Source organism: Chelonia mydas, chromosome 3 (assembly GCF_015237465.2).
Source record: "Chelonia mydas isolate rCheMyd1 chromosome 3, rCheMyd1.pri.v2, whole genome shotgun sequence".
NCBI lineage: Eukaryota > Metazoa > Chordata > Testudines > Cheloniidae > Chelonia > Chelonia mydas.
The window spans coordinates 43,199,779-43,220,284 of NC_057851.1; the positions used below are offsets into that span (position 1 = coordinate 43,199,779).

The 20,506-nt window shown below is 39.8% G+C and overlaps 1 protein-coding gene across 11 annotated transcripts in view; it reads left to right on the top strand.

Moving 5' to 3' along the window:
* Window positions 1-20,255, top strand: part of MCPH1 (microcephalin 1) — a 224,524-nt gene extending 204,269 nt beyond the window's left edge. For 9 of the 11 annotated variants that reach the window (XM_043542344.1, XM_043542355.1, XM_037894194.2 and 6 more), the window contains 2 exons: window positions 14,100-14,337; window positions 19,958-20,255. In XM_043542344.1, the coding sequence (XP_043398279.1) occupies window positions 14,100-14,337; window positions 19,958-20,013 (294 nt within the window). In that variant the 3' untranslated portion in view covers window positions 20,014-20,255. Of the gene's footprint in view, window positions 1-14,099; window positions 14,338-19,957 lie in introns of those variants that run through there. The other 2 variants (XM_043542352.1, XM_043542353.1) reach the window with 2 other exon arrangements.
* The last annotated feature ends 251 nt before the right edge of the window (window positions 20,256-20,506 follow it).

The window sequence follows — 20,506 nt, forward strand, 5'->3', positions numbered from 1 at the left end:
TACACAACAACACAGTCACCATGGACAATAACCCTAGACACACTCCATGGCAGCACATACCTCTCATTCGATTCCTGCACAAATCTTCCAGGCCTGTCCCTCTGTCTGTCTATCATTCTGAAGTCTAGAATGTCTGAGTCATTATGAAGTGATGGAAACAGCTACACACGTGGCTCAGAGCTCTGTTTGCTCAGAATGTCACCTGGTGCAGTCATCACTGGGCCCTGTGAGGACCAGATGGAATGTCGGCTTCCAAAGGTTCCGTGGCTATTGGAATGTGATAGCTGATCAGGGAAGGTGGGAGTAACAAAATGGTGGGGTAACAATGTGGAGTAACAAAATGGTGGTTGTGCTTCCAGCCGGGGCAGTTCTGTGTGTTATCTTAGGGGAACATGTACAAACATCAACATGGCTCACTACAGCACAGCCCATGGAAACAATAGCCCAAAAATACCTACAAGCATGGCCTTACCTCCACTCTATAGGATTTTCTGGTCAATAATACCCACTGCTTTGTGTTGGGTTCGTGCGTTCACCCCTGTGGTGTTTTGTGAGTGTTTGTTTGGTGAAAGGGTATACAAGCATGCTGATGTGAAGACCTGCCACGACTACTGAAATAATCTGATTCCAAGCCGTGCAGAACTGGGTACAAGTGAAAACAGTTCCCATACGTCTAGTACGTGGTGGCACCCGTAAAGTACCACTCTAAGCTCTGACCCCACACAATGCCAAGCAAGAAAGCTACTCTCACTGGCCCTAGAGGGTATGTCTACACTGCAGTTAGATGCCTGCGGTTGGCCTGTGCCAGATGACTCGGGCCAAGAGGCTGTTTAATGATGGTGTAGACATTTGGGCTGGAGCCTGAATCAGCTGGTGCAGGCCAGCCGCAGGTGCCCAGTTGCAGGGTAGACCTATCCAGAGAGCTAAAACAAGGAGAACCCTAAGGAAAAATTAATCAGATACTGAACACAAATGGTGGATTACCTGGCTCAACTGCCATGCCCCTGAGACAGCACAGGCTTTCACCTACTAGTTCAGTGGTTTTCAAACTTTTTTTCTGGGGACCCACTTGAAGAAAATTGTTGATGCCTGTGACCCAACGGAGCTGGGGTTGAGGAGTTTGGGGTGTGGGAGGAGCTCAGGGTTGGGGTGCGGGCGGGTGAGGGCTGTGGGGTAGGGCCAGGAATGAGGAGTTCAGGGTGTGGGAGGAGGCTCTGGGCTGGGGCAGGGGGTTGAGGTGCAGGAGGGGGTCAGGGCTCTGGGCTGGGGGTGTAAGCTCTGCGGTGGGGCCGGGGATGAAAGGTTTGGGATGCATGAGGGGGTTTGGGTTGGGGGGCTCAGGGCTGGGGCAGGGGGTTGGGGTGTGGACTTACCTCTGGTGGCTCCCGGTCAGCAGTACAGCTGGGGTGCAGAGGCAGGCTTCCCGCCTGTCCTGGGACCGCAAACCGCGCTGCGCCTGAAGCGGCCAGCAACAGGTCCTGAGGAACTGGCCAATGGGAGTGCGGAGCTGGTGCCTGGGGCAGGGGCAGCACGTGGAACCCCGTGGCCTCCCTGCCTAAAAGCCAGACCCGCTGCTGGCTGCTTGCGGAGCGCAGCACAATGTTGGAACAGGTAGGCCCTAGCCTGCCTTAGCTGGGCAGCACCGCCGATGGGACTTTTAACATCCCAGTTGGAGGTGCTGACCAGAGCGACCCAGTGCCTGACATGCCACAACCCAGTACTGGGTTGCAACCCAAACTTTGAAAAATGCTGTACTAGTTGATATGTAACATTTAACTGCGTCGTACACAGGTTCTTCTTAATAAGTTATGGCTCTATGTTAGCCTGTGGTGCACCTCTCTTAAAGGGCTGCCTCTTGTCACACTGTAGTCAGCTTGTTAAGTACTCTACATTTCAGTGTCCTGTGTTAAGGCAGATATGTTTATGGTGTTCCACAGTTTTGCTTTGGGTCAATACATGTTTGTATCTCTTGGCAATGTCCTTCTTATGTTTTTCTCTAACCAGATTTTGCCACTTACATTCAGTAGTACCTTACTACTCAAGCTGTTCTATTAAAATCAATGGGACTGTTCATGGAGTATGGGAAAACTCAATAAGGGTATAACAACTGACATTGTATGAGCTGAGAGGGTAGATCGTATGTGAAAGCCACATGGCAAAAATGGAAAATTGATCACAAATAGAAGGGTGCATATATCCAACAAAGTATTGTTCCCTATTGCTGTCTTACAGGAGATAGACTGTGTGAGAACAATAAGGTTGTTATGCACAAAGGTTAATTAACTAAATTTAATTAAGTCAGCCATATTTCTTATGGGTCAATCCCAGATTGGCTTTCCTTTCTGTACCTGCATCTTTAGAGGCTATGGCTGGCTAAACATTCTCTCACATCTGTCAGAGTTAACCTCATACTCACTGCCATGTGACAGTGTTTGTAAGGATATGTGTAATAATAGTGAGCCTTTGGTAAAAGCATGCTCATTTTTGTACTATATGCCTTTTTCAGTCATCCATAATGTTCTTAAACAAGTTCTTTGGAAACTAAAATGCGCAACGCTTTCTTATTTCAACAGTTTGTTTATTTTTGATTCAGTTACTTTTGTCCTACAGCTTGTTGTGATCTAGGTTGCAGGTGGGAAAAGAGGGGGTGAAAGAATGCCTGATGTGAATTTTATTCTCAACTACTTTTGAGGAAACAGAATCTAGACACTTCAAGAAGTAGTCCTTATTGAAACTTAAAATGTATTAAACTCTGGAGAAAATCTCTTAGTTCATTTGTAAATTATTGTCAATTGTGTGAGTCAATCACACACAGATGAATTTATTTTGTGTTTTTTCTGACCTAGTTGAATGGATGCAAGCAAGCAAGGATGCTCTCATTTAAAACCATCCATCTTTCTTTTCCTTTTTTGTGGGTAGTTAAGACCTCATTTATTAATGTAAGTTTGCATATTTAAGTCCCCACGCCTACACAGGTTTCAGAGTAGCAGCCGTGTTAGTCTGTATCGGCAAAAAGAACAGGAGTACTTGTGGCACCGTAGAGACTAACAAATTTATTAGAGCACAAGCTTTCGTGGGCTACAGCCCACTTCATCGGATCCATAGAATGGAACATATAGTAAGAAGAAATATATATACATACATATAAGTTGGAAGTTGCCATACAAACTGTGAGAGGCAAATGTGGTTGTATCTTAGAGCTTGGCTGTAGACAATGGAGCGTGTGGTGTGTCCTGGACGGAAGCTGGAGGCATGTAGGTAAGTATAGCCGTTAGTAGGTGTCTGGTATAGGGTGGTGTTTATGTGACCATCGCTTATTAGTACAGTAGTGTCCAGGAAATGAACCGCTTGTGTGGATTGGTCTAGGCTGAGGTTAATGGTGCTCCAATCCCTCAGACAGAGACAAACGCCTACAAGATCTCTATCAAGCATTCTTAAAACTACAGTACCCACCTGCTGAAGTGAAAAAACAGATTGACAGAGCCAGAAGAGTACCCAGAAGTCACCTACTACAGGACAGGCCCAACAAAGAAAATAACAGAACGCCACTAGCTGTCACCTTTAGCCCCCAACTAAAACCTCTCCAGCGCATCACCAAAGATTTACAACCTATCCTGAAAAATGATCCCTCACTCTCACAGATCTTGGGAGACAGACCAGTCCTCGCTTACAGACGGCCCCCCAACCGGAAGCAAATACTCTCCAGCAACCACACACCACACAACAAAAACACTAACCCAGGAACCTATCCTTGCGACAAAGCCTGATGCCAACTCTGTCCACATATTTATTCAAGTGACACCATCATAGAACCTAATCACATTAGCCACCCCATCAGCGGCTTGTTTACCTGCACATCTACCAATGTGATATATGCTATCATGTGCCAGCAATGCCCCTCCACCATGTACATTGGCCAAACCGGACAGTCTCTATGCAAAAGAATAAATGGACACAAATCTGACATCAGGAATCATAACATTCAAAAACCGGTTGAACGCTTCAACCTCTCTGGCCACTCAATGAAAGATTTAAGAGTGGCAATTTTGCAACAGAAAAGCTTCAAAAACAGACTCCCACGAGAAATTGCTGAGCTTGAATTAAGTTGGGTTTGAATAGAGACTGGGAGTGGCTGGGTCATTACACATATTGAATCTATTTCCCTAAAGTTAAGTATCCTCACACCTTCTTGTCAACTGTCTAAATGGGCCATCTTGATTATCACTACAAAAGTTTTTTCTCCTGCCGATAATAGCTCATCTTAACTAATTAGCCTCTCACAGTTTGTATGGCAACTTCCAACTTATCTGTATGTATATATATTTCTTCTTACTATATGTTCCATTCTATGCATCTGATGAAGTGGGCTGTAGCCCACGAAAGCTTATGCTCTAGTAAATTTGTTAGTCTCTAAGGTGCCACAAGTACTCCTGTTCTTTTCACTCCTACACAGACTTTCACGTGAGTAGTTCCACTAAGGTCAACAGCATTTCTCACCTGTGTAAAGTTAAGCATACATTCAAGTGATTGCAGGATCGAAGCCTACATTTCGAGGGATTTTCTTAAATTTTCCATAAAAATTCATTTGTGCTGAGACCAAACATGGAAACTTTCAGTTTAGAAAGAGATTTTTTTGGGGAAGTTATGTGCAAGTAAAATGGAATTATAATGAAACTTACTATATCTTGCAACCTTAAAGTTTCTGATGTGATGTATGTGCACTTGAAATACAAACCTTAGTTTTAAGTCCTATTGATCTACACTAGGGAAAAGCATATGTGTTTGATAAGCCTAATTTCTTTTCTTTTTTAAAATATATAGCTGTCATATATTTTTGTTACACAGTGTTTTATAAATTGTTCTGGTTCAGTGGGAAAAAAGCAAATCTAAACTAAAAGTAAGTAATTTTGTTCTGTTTTTTTCTGCAAAAATTTGCTCTGGAGGAAGAAGTGATCCAAACATCTTCAAGTATGATTTTGAATATCTGCCAAACAGTAGATATGTTTGCCAAACATTTTTGTATAGTATTCCCAATACGACTATGTCTTTTAGAGAATATATTGTTGAAGTTAGCCTTACTTATCAGTCTATGAGATTTGAGAGAAGTAAGGCTTGTCTGTCAACACATAGTATAAAGAAACTTTATTAGTAAAATTGTCTTCATTCTAGTTTTCTTTCACCCTTCACTTTCTTTTTTGCCAGAAAACACTTCTGTAGAAAACTAATGAGGAAAAAAGAGAAGTATTTTGGAGGAATTTCCACAGTCTTTGCTGTGTATCAATTGTCTTTATAACATATTTCTCTTGATGTTGTCAACAGGAGAAATTGGCAGGTAATTTTTCTGCCTCAGATTTTCAGACAGATGCTCAAACTTTTTCAGACCCCCAAACCCATTAATGCACATACATGGATTTGCCCGCAAACAGTCTCCACTTGTGAATGCATGTTGGGATGCTGACATTCCTTTACCAGTCATACAAAAAGGGTGTTAGCAGTTCTGTCATTTGAAATCTTGTGCTTCTGCAGTTTGACAAAATGGGAGCGCGTACTTTGGCTGGACAGTATTGATAGTTTATAGAAAAACATCAGTTCCAGTTAATATACTAGAATGTGGATACGATATTTTCAATAATTTGCACTAAACATTACAGACTGAGTTTTCTTCACAGAATAAGTACCTGCCCTAGTAACGAAATTCCTTGATGCTAATAAAGGAAAGGTTGAGACTATTGTAGCTATTAGAGCAGACAAGCTGACCCAGGTAATTTTTGCTGAGCATACTGCTATGGCTCTGATCATGCCTGCTGGACAATGCACTCATGTGCAACCCCATTAACTTCAATAGAATTCTTCACAGGCAAAGAACAATGTCTGCATGGAACAGCTGGTAAGTTTAGGGAAAATCCAGTTCTTAACCAGATCATATTAGTTATGAAGCACCTAATTTTAAAAATCCACTATTTAGTGCAGCATTCCAATATAGTTTTAAACTAAAATATTTACTGAATAACATTTTCAAGTTTAAAACTGCTTATAATGTTAAATGACCTAATAGCAAATTTCTAAAATAAATAAAGGACAAAAAAGATCAAACCAACTTTTTAAGCACTATGATATAACAAGTTTGCACTTTACTTTGTTACTATCTAAACAATGACGCTGTTTGGTTTGATCATTTTCATCCTTTTATACTGACATTTAGAAAGATGAAAACCTAGAGCATTTCTCCTTGGACCTACCCAAGCTAGTGTATAGTTATGCAGGCTTCCTTGATCCCTGTAGGATCCTGCAGATTCTTCAAGACCCTCACTGCAGGATAACCGTACTTCTAAGCTGTCTTCACTGCATTATACTATTCTTTATCAGAAGCAGGCTGATACTCTATTCACTTTCATGTGTGTGTACTCTTCATCTTCAAATGTGCCTGGGGTTCCACATATGTGTTTTCCTTTCAATTTTTTAGAAAGTGACAGACTACCTGAAAATGTAGGACAATGTAAGTGTAATGTTTCCTACATATGCAATAAATTAGGCCCATATTCTTCCCTAGATGTTTCTGAAGAACTACAGTGTCAGCAAATACAAATACTAATGGCTCAATCCTCAGAGATACTGAGCACCCTTAACGATATTGAATCCCACTGAAACTGTAAACTCAGACCTTAAGATTTCACCAGCAATATTACCCAACTCCATTAAACTCCATTTTTAGAACTATCTTTCTTACTAAATTTGTAGCTTAATGGAGCATATTATTTTTTGTGCCTGATTTACCACTCTGTTACACCATAGTTTTATGCTGCTGTAAATCCATTCACTTCAGTGCCATTATACCAGCCTAAAACTGGTATAACAGAGTAGGGAATCAAACCTTTCCCCCTTTAGTGGTCAGAGCCTGTTCTGGTTAAAGGAAATGGTCAATTACCCATTGACTTCACAAGCAACAAGATTTGGTCCTCAAACGTGTGCCAAAAAAATATGTATCTCCTGTGAATGACAAGCATTATGGACAAAACTCTGCCATCATAATTTTGAAAATGTTCACTCTACCTCTCAATTATATAGCTATAAATCTGTGTTAATGGTGGATTTTATTTGATGTTATACTTCAGAAGCTTGGTAAGTGGACTCAGCCTTCGTGACAGTAGACTAAATTCAAGGTTTCCTTTAGCTGAAGTAATTTAGGGCAATATTTTTCCCTTAATCTTTGTGCAGAATTGCATGCTTACTACCATGTTTCAGGCAGGAGAGTACTTCAAATACAACACTGTTTTTCTTATAGGATGTGCATTAACACTTGTGTAGTTCATAGGAAGGGAGCAGTTTCACTGATGAATAATTTTCCAGTTATATCAAAAAAAAGTAGGAACATTAGGCATGTCCTTATACTTTTATTACCTGAATTTGAAAGGCCACTCTGGAGTATATTGTGGGGAAACCACATGCATAATTCGCAAAGACAAAAGGATTAATAACCAAAACAAATCATGCTTTTTAAAATATATTTTCTTTAACCTAAATTTGTTTTATACCGAGTGCATTTTTAGTTAAACTCTGATACCTACTGTACTGTACCTTAAAAAGACTTAGAATAACTTGATATTTCATGTAACTTTCGAAAGAATGCTAATGAACTGTGTGTGTCAGGTATATGGCCATTTGCTACTAACCTCCCCTCCTGTGCCATCCATCCCTTTTCTCACATTTGACCTTATTCTCCCAAAATCAAAAAGGAGGCTGAGGGCAGACAGAAAAAGATAGAGATGCAGGTTACTATATACATTTTGTGGGGTCTTATTCCAACCTCACATTGGTGTAAATCAGAAGTAATTCCACTGATGTCAATATTTGCATCAGTGTCAGCAAGATCGGAATCAGCCCTATGACTTTTTTTTTGCAATCCTCACTCATCTCTTCCTCAACCTGATCATTTACCTTCTTTTTCTCTGGTATGACTTGGGCTCCAATCTTACAAATACAGTAGAACCGCAGAGTTACAAACACCAGAGTTATGAACTGATTGGTCAACCACACACCTCACTTGGAACCAGAAGGATGCATTTTTCTTCTGCATAGTAAAGTTTCAAAGCTGTATTAAGTCAATGTTCAGTTGTAAACTTTTGAAAGAACGACCATAACATTTTGTTTAGAGTTACAAACATTCCAGAGTTAAGAACAACCTCTATTCCCGAGATGTCTGTAACTCTGAGGTTCAGCTGTAGGTGGATCTGGCCTTCTCCCGAGTCTCACTAAAGGATCAAGGTCTTGGATTGGAAGTACTTTTGTCCAGGGATTTGTTTTCATACATTCTCATAAAGTTCCAGGCACAACTGTAGCACTTGTTACTAAAAATGATAGTGTTTATGGAGGTCTCTAGTTCAGAAAGAGGAAGTTAAATGTAACGGCTGAAGCAAAAATCCCAATCCTGCATACGTGCAATATATTTAAATAGATCATATGTTACCTATTTGCTGCTATTGTTAATATTCTTTGTAACATACAACCCACAATCTGAAGAATTAAAAATGTAAGACATGAAAAATGGAGGAAAGTTGATCACTTGTTATTATTGTAATGAAGAAATGCTGCATTATTACATCATAAATTCTCAATACCTTTAATTTTCAGTCAGTGTTATGATGATCTTTTTCAAATCCTCAGTTCAAAGGGGATTATAAATTGTTAATTTCTATTATTTATGATTTATAACAGTGCCAAACAATGTAAGGGGGGTGCTATTGCCAGTTCATCTGTCTGATGAAAGAACTAAGCTAAATATCTAAATCCTGAATAATGACTATAGTCAGTGGGACTCTCTTCTCAGAGCCACCTGATAGGAATATACAGTAATTAGACAGGAGAATTAGCATCAGTGTTTGATATCATAGCAGGTGCTGGTCATGCCTATTATAGTTACAGTTATGAAACAGTTTCCATAATAACTGTTTGCACAAATGCTATTTGTGGAAATACTCACTTCTTTGGGCTGAATTTTTCTCACGTTTGGTCTCTGATTAGGATTGAAATGAGGAAGATTTTGCTCAAACTTTAAAAAAAAAAAAAAATCAAAGGGTGTGCAGCCGTCCTGGAGTGCTGCAAACTCTTTGATGTTACAAAGACAGTTGGGTAATTCAATTTGAAGAGGTGGATTGTGCCATTCAATCTCTAGTCCAAGTTGGGGGTGGTCAAATGGCTTCCAGAGCGTGCAATATGTTTTCTCTTCTAAGACTGGCTACCTCCACTCCTCTATGCGTAGGCTGGCTTTGAAAGCAGTGCTAGCCCTGCAGAGTCCTTGTGCTGTCTGAATACAGGATTTTCAATTATTTCTAGCCTCTGGGTGAGTTTCTCTCCTTGTTGTACACCTGAGCAGGATCCAAGCACAATCTGGCTGGAAAGCTGTACTTAAAAATAAAAGCGTCAGGAAAAACAAAATGTAAGGTCCAAACAGAAACTTATTTTTGGTCATATTGCACAATGTACAATATGCTGTTCCTTTTATTCTAGTCAATATGTAGATTAATACATTATTCTGAGATTTTCAAAAGAGGCTTAAAGGTAGGAGCTATCTCAAAGGGATTTCAGCATTTTAACTCCTTTGAAAATCCCAACCTTAGCGTTTATAACATAAACATATATACCAAACTACATGGATTGTGCAACACAGCTTGACCTAATGTTTCTGTTGGAATCATAACATTTACATTCCAGACTCTTTGTGATTAGCTGTGCAAATTTTTAACATAACATTCATGCAATTTTTGCCTTTAATATTAATTTAACCCAAGTGTATTTCCAGTAGTAGGACTCACTGTACAAATAAAACAATTTTTCATTATGAGTCACCTCAACAATAAATGCATTCAGAGAAAATGTTTGAAGAAGTGGGAATACAATGGGCCTTTTAAAATCATGTCCTGTAAAATGTGTGAAACAGCAGGATTACAATCAAGTTAAATTGTATGTCTTCCATCTAAGAAACTCATGTCCTGTTGGGTTTTTAACATAAACAGATCTTGTCAATCCTAATCAGTTTAATCTTGGAAGCCCTAGAGCGCCAGACTAAAAAAAGCAGCATGGCAGGTCGAGCACAAAGGTCCCTTGGAATCAAGTCTGATTTGTTAATTTTAGATAAACTAACACTAAATTAATGTCTCTTGGTGATTATTTTTTCTCCTTTCAGATGTAGCTGATTTGTCTCTATAAGCAACTCAGGAGATTAGTAGATGTTCTCAATTCTCTCTAACGGAAGAAGAAGGCTATTTGAGCCACCAAAGATAGGATCATGTTTATCATGAGGCTCTGTTTCTGGGTTGTTTTCACTAGAGTATAGTGTATAATTTGTTGAACTTCTTACCTGAATGCTTTTTAGCTAAAGCATTTTTATGTTTGCTTGGTGAATACACATTTTGAAATAACTGGTAATTCATGAAAGTGAGTAAGTGCAATCACAGGAATACCAGAATCCTGCCTTTTATTTGCACATCAGAGATTACAAAGTATATTACGGCCTTGAGCGTGTACTCACTGAAGTCAGTTGGGAAAGCTTTCTTTGACCTTATTGATGCATATGTTGTTTGAACACTGTAAGAATAAATAGCTACAACACATTTTTGACCATATTTTAGCCCTTTTGGCCTGCCTTAACTCTATCAGCTTCTGGCTTCTCTAAAATGTCCCGCAAGCTAGCTTATAGAAAACTAACGGTTTGTAGTTTCAGCAGAGCAGCCAAGGATTTCATGAGCATAAAGAGTTTTACCTTCATTTAGGACTGACTCCTCTGAAGAATGACATCGATGGAGATTGCACAACTGCTGCTGCCTGTGGTATCTCAGCATGGGCTTTGTTTTTCCTTGTTCGTCTGGCACTGATCACCAACACTAAGAAACTCCCTCTTATAAAGATAATAAATCTGCTTTGTAATTTTATCTGAGGATCTGAAAGCTCTTTACAAACATTAATTAATCTTCACAACCCCTTGTAAATTGGATGAGCATTTTCATCCCGACTCCATAGATTTGTAAACTAAAGCACAAAGATCTTAAGTGCCCAAAGTGACACAGTGAGTCAGTGTCAAAGTCAGGAGTCCACTGTTCAGATCATTTCCCTATTTTTCACATTCGTGAAAAATTACCAGCATCGAAAAATATCTCAGCTACTCTTGTGCCCAAACTTTTATTTTTGCCTTCATCTCTTCTTGTATTGGCAACTGTAGCTCTTTTGTTTATTACCTAAGAGCCAGTTCACCAAGCTTCAACAAGGAAAACAGGGACAAAAAATATCAGATAGGTTTGGCAGATCCAGTTATCAGTTTGTGCATTTATTGTATATGTTGTTAAACCTGAACTAGACTGAGGAGGCGCTGCTGGCATGAGGAAGATATTTCAATGAACTAGTCAACAAGGACATCTGCCCCCTCACTGATCAAATGATATTGTAGCACAGTGTCCTCCTAGAACCTCTACTTACCCTGGAAACCTAAATAGCAGCTGTTGTTGTGGTTTGTTTGTTTTTTTAAATGCCATCTTCTTCCTGTGGCTGGCCATGAGACTTTACCTAATCCTGGCAGACAAAGACTTAGATGTGACGTTCCATGTATTTGTGACCTCCAGATTTGATTGCTGTATTGAACTTTACCGGGAAGTGAAATCAGACACTGAAAAGACTTTAACTGGTGCAACACACATCTGTCATCTTTATGAACATCATTTTGAACCCCTGCCCGAATGCTCAAGTCATTATGTACTGCAACTAATTGGCTTATAAAAAACCCTTTTATTATAATGGTTTGATTATTTCAGCTCTAGATAGTTTAGGGGTAATGGTTAGTCTTTAGTACTTGCAGTAGCAACCTGACCAGAATAGTTCTGAACTTCATATTTGAGCTAAAGGAAATGTTTTTTCATTCCACAGTACTCTATCTGCCCTTTCTAGAGCAGTCTTTCTCAACCAGCGGTCCAGGGGCCACTGGGGGGCCTCAAGCAAGTTGCAGGGGGTCCTCCAAGCATGGCCAGTGTTAGACTCGCTAAGGCACAGGGTAGGAAGCTGAAGCCACACCGCATGGGGCTGAAGCCTGGGGACCTGAGCCCCATCACCCAGGGCTGAAGCCGAAGCCTGAGCACCTTAGCTTTGCAGGGGCTCCTGTGGCATGCAGCCCCACGCAGTTGTCCTGTTTTCTATCCCCTAACGCCAGCCCTGGCTTTTATATGCAGAAAACCTGTTGTTGTGGCACAGATGGGCCAGGGAGTTTTTCTAGCATGTTGGGGGGCCTCAGAAGGAAAAAGGTTGAGAACCCCTGTTCCAGAGTATACCAAACCTACCAGGAGAAGAAATTGCTAGACACTCCTCATGTATATCAATCAGCCTTTTTCTTGTTTAATTGTAAGTACACAACCACATTAATAGTTTTAAGGACTGCACAGATTTGTAAAGGACTTTCCTTTTCTCTTTCTATGTTATGCATGGAAAAAGTCTTCTAAAGAGGGAAAGAGTTTGCATGCAAGAGGTACGGTGTGTAATAGTCCCACTATATATATACACATGTTGTTAATCTTAAATCTGGATTTGGTTGTTTTAAGTAATCTTCTGTCCATTCATTCTCTGTATTCTTGGCCCAGTCTGATCCTAGACTGAACAGACTTCTCTGGTATTCTTTACTATAATTCCAGCATTTCTTCTGCTTAATCCTCAACACGGGGGGGAATAACAAAGGGGTCTTTACCCTTACCATGGCATATTTTCCCTGATTCCATGTTCTGGTTGCCTAGGGTTTTTTTCACTTCATTATACCTACCAAACCTTCTAAGCAAATATAGACAGTGGACCTGCAGGGAAAATACTGTTTTCGTTTTTTCCCCGGGTTCAGGACTACATTTCTTTTCCTTGAAATATGTTGGGCTCTTTCAGCTCTGCAGCTGGATCCAGCTTCTTCCAACAATACAAGTCTATGATGTTTTGAATGTGACCCTTACACTTAGTCATCTGCATTTTCTCAACCAAACTGCATGTGTGTTATTGTGACTAAGGATGCTGAGCACCAACTTCCATCAAGATCCATTAACATACCGTATCTTACTTTCCTAAGGCCCAGTTTACACTGGAGTTTTTAGCAGTAGTGTAACTACACAAATATAGCTGCCACCGGTAAACCTGAGTGTAAGCTGCACCAGCACAAGCCGTGGTTTACAGTAGCATAGTGCATCTCAATACCAGGGGTGAAATCCTGGTCCCTTTTGAAGTCAATGGGAGTTTTGCCATTGATTTCAGTGGAGCCAGGGTTTGATGCGTTTACACATATGCATTGCTACATCAGCGCTAAAGCCCCTACTGCAGACAAGGCCTATTTTTAAAGGTTTCCCGTAATGCCTCTTAAAACTGGCTCAAAGTAAAATATAGGATTAAGTTTATTATGTGTTGGTCTTAATGGTCAAAGCCTTCCAGTGGCTTGGACCTGGGCGGTCTCAAAAGACTTCATGACCAAGATTTACTGTGAACAATGATCTGTCTATAATCAGACCGATGATCTGTCTATAACCAGAAGAAGCAGGAGATAGAGGTTTTTCAGCATCTTGCCCACCAAAGTGGAATTACTTACTACAAGACCTAAAAGCGCCCACCATTCTCACCGCATTCAGAGAGAAACACAAAACCCGTCTCATCTACTTAGCTTTTTTATTAAAAATTACTATGAAAATACTATTAAACAAATTCCTTCAACCTGTGCTGCAGAAAGGGAGGGAGAGAACCAAAGGTAGAGCTTATCTTTACACTGCCTGCTGCATTTATACACTTGTAAGGTATTCAAGTACCATGTTAGATTGAGCATTGAATAAATACCTGGCTAGATTATGGAAATCAAATAAGTGGAACATGGATATTTTGGCTTTTGTATCAAGCCAAAAAAAGTCATAAATAAAAAAATAAATATATAGTGATTGTTAGCTAATCATGGTATGACTTACCCAAGAGTTTACATGGGAATGTAAAGAGTTGTTTTCATATCCTGTAATTCTATTCCTAAATGCAAAGACTAGCTTTACTTGCTGCTCATAAATGAAATTGAAACATGTTAGTTCTTAATTTCCTTGTTTCCTTAAAAACAGATCTGCAGACTTCAACGTCACCTGTCATCAGGAAAATATCAGCAGGACCTCTTTTCAAGTCAGCCTGTAATGTTTATATCTCTTGCCAGTCAACCGCCATGTGACAAGCTAAGTGAACTTGTTCAGTTGTGTGGAGGAAAAATATGTAAAACCCTACGTCAGGCCAAAATCTATATTGGAGAATATTTGGGAAAGAAGCAACCTGAAATAAAATATTTATCAGAAAAATGGATACTAGGTAAGAGATTTAATTTCAGCCCAATATAATACTATAAAATGTGCTTTCAAATGTGCTAAGGGGTTTTCTACAGTGTGGTAATATGCCCTATGGGGGATGTGATTTCAAAAGCACATTAATGTGTGTACATTAATCGGTTCTTGTAAACTTGCTGGTGTGTACTAAAAGATCCCTAGTGCGCTTTAGTGTAGTGCACTTGGTCTGTGTAAACCCTGCTGCTGCTCACTAATGGGCCTTAATGTAGTGCTGTGCATTATGTTCCAGAGCACTAGGGAAAGGAGTACTTGTGGCACCTTAGCGACTAACCAGTTTTTTTGAGCATGAGCTTTCGTGAGCTACAGCTCACTTCATCGGATGCATAGCATATCGTGGAAACTGCAGAAGACATTATATACACACAGAGACCATGAAACAAAACTTCCTCCCACCCCACTCTCCTGCTGGTAACAGCTTATCTAAAGTGATCATCAAGTAGAGCCATTTCCAGCACAAATCCAGGTTTTCTCACCCTTCCCCCACCCCCACCCCACACACACCACACACACATACAAACTCACTCTCCTGCTGGTAATAGCCCATCCCTCTTTGAAACCTCTCTTTATAATGCGCATGATAATCAAGGTGGGTCATTTCCAGCACTAATCCAGGTTTTCTCACCCCCCCCCCCCACACACACACACCCCTCCAAAAACCACACACACAAACTCACTCTCCTGCTGGCAATAGCTCATCTTACAATGTGCACAGCAATAATCCAAGTTTAACCAGAACGTCTTGGGGGGGGTTTGTAGGAAAAAAACAAGGGGAGATAGGCTACCTTGCATAATGACTTAGCCACTCCCAGTCTCTATTCAAGCCCAAATTAATAGTATCCAATTTGCAAATGAATTCCAATTCATCAGTTTCTCGCTGGAGTCTGGATTTGAAGTTTTTTTGCTTTAAGATAGCGACTCTCATGTCTGTGATTGCGTGACCAGAGAGATTGAAGTGTTCTCCGACTGGTTTATGAATGTTATAATTCTTGACATCTGATTTGTGTCCATTTATTCTTTTACGTAGAGACTGTCCAGTTTGACCAGTGTACATGGCAGAGGGGCATTGCTGGCACATGATGGCATATATCACATTGGTGGATGTGCAGGTGAACAAGCCTCTGATAGTGTGGCTGATGTTGTTAGGCCCTGTGATGGTGTCCCCTGAATAGATATGTGGGCACAGTTGGCAACGGGCTTTGTTGCAAGGATAGGTTCCTGGGTTAGTGGTTCTGTTGTGTGGTATGTGGTTGTTGGTGAGTATTCGCTTCAGGTTGGGGGGCTGTCTGTAGGCAAGGACTGGCCTTTCTCCCAAGATTTGTGAGAGTGTTGGGTCATCCTTCAGGATAGGTTGTAGATCCTTAATAATGCGTTGGAGGGGTTTTAGTTGGGGACTTGAAGGTGACGGCTAGTGGCGTTCTGTTATTTTCTTTGTTAGGCCTGTCCTGTAGTAGGTGACTTGGGAATCTTTAGTATGTACCAGCAGGCTTTACACAGACCAATTAATGCACAAGTGAATTTTAGAAATTGCATCCTCATATTGAGCAGTGCTGCTCCATTTAAACAAGCTCTAAGTATGGACGGAAGATTACCAGAGAGAGAGTGTGGAGAGAAGAGAATGGAACAGACTGTGCTACAGTCGTTACCCTTTAGGAAGTCCTGACTTCATGCTGTCAGGGACTTTCTGGTAAAATTAGGGCTGGGCTCTGTTGATCTTCGGACCCACCTTTAGGGATTGGACCTAGCATAGTGCTGTCCAAATTACTTCAAATTGTGCCCTCCATATGGGAGTCGTTTCATTTAAATGTGATACTTGTCTAATTAAAGTAGGTTATGAGAGAACACTTAGGAAGCACTCTCTTGAAAATGTCTGGTGAAAAATTTGTCTTTCAAGATTATAAAAATACGTGGGGAATATGCTCAGCTAGTGCAAATTGTCATAGCTTTGTTGACTTCAATAGGCTCTGACATTTTGCACCAGCTGAGGATCTGCCTTGTAGTATATAATATGTAATTTAGTATGCATGTCTGAAATGTTCTTTGCTATGACTATCACTCTGCTTGAAGAAAATTTCTTGCTAAAATCTGTGGGTGCTGAGTTCCTGGGAGTTGCTTGTCCTGTGGTTTTTCCTAAGACACCATAGAAATTAGTTTTAAGCTTGAAGTTCTTGCAGTAAATTGAGTGTACATTTGCAATATCCCCACAGAAGAAAACTTTTGGTGATCTACTTGGGATTCACAGTTCTAAGAGTATTTATCTTTTAGATTAGCTCCATGTCTTCTCCTCCTAAAAAGAATCTTTTTGCATAATACAACACAAGAAAATAAGATATCTGTGTTTTGAATAACAGTCTTCTTAATAAGATAGCTTTACTTTCTGCTTTATAGCAGATACTAAAGCTTTCAGATAGTAGTTGTTAAATAAATCAGTCTGATCATAATGTTGCAAAGTCTGAGTAAAAACACTGCTGAAGGTTGAAGCAGAAAGAAAACCTGGGTTGTAAGGGAGAAAACACTTGTCTAAACAAAAGTATATTTCATACTTTATAAAAGATAAAATTATTGAAGAGTTGAAAGACAAGTGAGTTTTTAGTTAGATTGATCTGCAATGTGAGAGCCACTCTCTAAAGTCATAACAGAATTAAATAACAGGTGTGCCAAAAAAGGAAAGATAAGACGAGACAGCATAGTATGGTATGTAAGAACTCCAAAGAACCAGAAATAGGGCATGAGGAGAAGACTGGAAGTATGATGTAGTAAATTAAACAATACATTTGGACATATTAGTATTTCAAACATAACTTCCAGATGGACATAAATGATAATCCCAACTGACACTCTAACATCCATTTAACAATGTATGCATAACCAATAGTTTATGTTGTTTGTGTTGTTTTTGAGTTGGTCCATAATTTTAGTCCAGGGATCCACTTTTTCTCCTGTGCCTTTTTCAAATAGTACAGCATGGCTACTATATTAAATTCTGGTGGGGAAATTAATACAATAATCTTTGCCCAAACATGATAGCCTCATCATGATTTTCTTATAATTGCATACTTCTATTTTAAACATCTAACTTCTGTTGTTGTTTTTAATTGTTTCACCTTCCAGACAATTTTTAATAAAAGATCAATATTGGCACAAGAGCCTTAAAATATATAGACACCAGGGGCTCTGGAGGTGAGATGTTTCCTCTACCTGATTGCCAGAAACGGTCATTAACGTCAAAATATGCACAAGTACTTGAACCATTAGGTAAATGATCCATTGGCACCATGGAAGGATGGTGAGCCAGGCCATCAGTCTTCGAACATCAGCATCTGGAAAGAGTGCAGTACACTAACACCTCTAACTTGGTGAATCTACGCCTATAAGAGGGGTGCTTTGGCACATCAGTGCTTTTGCAGCTTTAGCTCATCTCTAAAAATATTTTATATACATATAATTCTGAAATATATGTATATTTTCCATGGTGCACTGTGTAGCCTCTCCTGCCAGATTCTTAAGGTCCAAAACTGAGGATCCCAATTCTTCCATAGAACCTAGGGGGACAGTGAAACCATGCTCAAAGCAGAAACACTCTCAGGCCAGTTGTCTGTTTTTATTGTAAATTCCTTGAGGTGTGGACAGCAGCAGCCCACACTGTCAGCATGTAAAAAATAAACGAGCTAGGAAATATTTTTAGTTCATTTAACTGATCTCCTTCCCAATACAGAAAGAAAATCAAGCTGTTAAAAGAATGCTTGGTAATTACTGTGTATGAAACAGTTAATTTACAGCCCTCAGTAGGAAAGGGTACGACTACTCAGGGATAAAATATCCATGGCACAGCCACGGCTGGTCTGGGTCAGCTGCTTTGGGCTCGTGGGGCGTGGGCTGTGGGGCTAAAAATTGCTGTGTGGACATTGGGACTCAGGCTGGAGCCTGAGCTCTAAGACCCTCCATCCTCACAGGGTCCCAGAGCTTGGGCTCCAGCACAAGCCCAAATGTCCACACTGCAATTTTTCAGCCCTGGAGCCTGAGCCCAGTGAGCCCAAATCAGCTGACCTGGGCCAGCTGTGGGCTTTTTATCGCTGTATAGACATACGCTAAGTGTCGTGCTCTGTATGTTAAGCTGTGAGAGTGTTCTACGTAATGCCTTGTGCTTGCCTTTCATTAGTTGCATATTGTCCCTTTGTATCCTGCTGTGAGAGCTGTGTGGGTGGAGCTCTGTGAAAACCAGTCTCAGCTGGAATTAGCTGCCACTTGAAACATTCCCCTTCATCTTGCTAGGGGTATTGAATTAACCTGTTATAATTAGGCGTGGAAGGATTAGATTTTTGTCAGTAAATGTTGGTAAACATAGATTTCACACACAAACTGAATTAAAAATACTGATAGGCAAAGTAAAAAACTGCTGCTTGCAAACTTAATGTTTGATTTAAGGCTATTTCCTTTATATGTTTTGACACAGTGTTTTTTAAACAGCTATAAAACTTTAACTTTTTGAATCTCAAAATCTACTGTCATTAGATAATTGTTTGATCCCCCATAATCTCCCACAACTATAAAAAATTAAATAAAAAAATAGAATAAAGTTTAAAACCCAAAACTATGGCAACTGTAAAAATTCAAATAGATTAAAATAAAAAAATGCTTAAAATGAACATTGATATAGTCTCCAATTTATTTTAAAAAAATTGAATTCTGCCATGCCTAGTTGTAATGAAGTAATTACTCTCCTAGTTCACCTCTTTGTAGTGCTTTAGAGTTGTGCCTGAACCAGATCTCTGAATCCAAACACTACTGAAGTTTGCAGGAGGGGCTGTCAACGTCCAAATTCGGCTCTCAATTTTGCAAAAGAGCCATATCTTTATAATGGGCTGACCCAAAATCCCATATCAATCAATCCAATCCTGAATCAATTCCAATAGATGCAAGTTTTCTAGGTATATACATAGGTTTGTAGATCCACACCTAGAATAGTTAAAGTGTGCACGCAGGTCAGTGTACCTATACATTGTGAGTGTACATACATACCCAAGAAAAAGTGGAGGCTGAAGTACAGACCTGTTTGAAAATGTGTCCCTTCCAATCTAATATTGAAAGTATGTGGGATATCAGATTTGTACAAATACAAATCCAGTCAAATGGCTAGATTCATATATTACTCAGGGATTTATCCAGTGTTGATGCTCTTATTGTTATCAGAATGTAGCCCTAGTTTATGTAATCTAGTTAGTTTCTGGTTATATACATTCTGCTTTCCACACCCAATGCCAGCTGTTCGCTACTGAACAAATTAGTCCTACAGTCAATCACATATTTGATACCTGAGAGATAGAGCATTTTTTAAAAAAAGCAGATTGGAGGTGTGTGCAGTGTACATACTATACCACTAGCATATATCTTTATGGTCCTTCTCATTCCCTATGTTCTCAGCTCCTCAGAGGTACTTTATACCAAAATTTCAGTCTGCTGAGTTTATTTTGTTAGTAGCGTATATTGTGTTATACAAAGCATATATTTCCTTTTTAATAAGAAGCTATTTGTTATGCATTCATCCTAATATGCTAGTATATAACATATTTCTTTTTGATTTCCTGTAGATTCAGTCACTCAGCACAGGATATGTCCTCTGGAAAACTACATGTTCCAGCAGTGAGCGAACTCAAGAGCCTCCTTATGGTTGTGAGGAAATTAGTAAAGGTGTCCAGTTTTCAATTAAGTAAGAAGCTGAACGAACAGTGAATACAAGATTTTACGAAGAGACAGTAATGGGTTTTTAAATACAGCCAAAAGTTTGGTATAGTGTGGTGAGTCTCATCTAAATGTCTGTCTAATGAAATCCTTTGATTAGCCTTTTGTAATAAGGTATTTGCCCAATAAAAATCCTTTTGCTTTGTATTTATTTGTATACTGTGCAAGTCTTTGGGCCTAATTCTGGTCTCATGTACAAGGATTATACACTGGAGGCAACATTTTCAAAAGCACCTAAGTGACTTCGGCTCCCAGGTCCCCTTTTCGACTTAAGAGCCTTAAGTCACTTAGGTGCTTCACTTAGGTGCTTATGGAAAGATTATCCTGGTGTAATAATTCCAAACACAAATCAGTCTGAAGACAACTTTTAAGTGGGCACAGGGTTATGTCTAATTTTT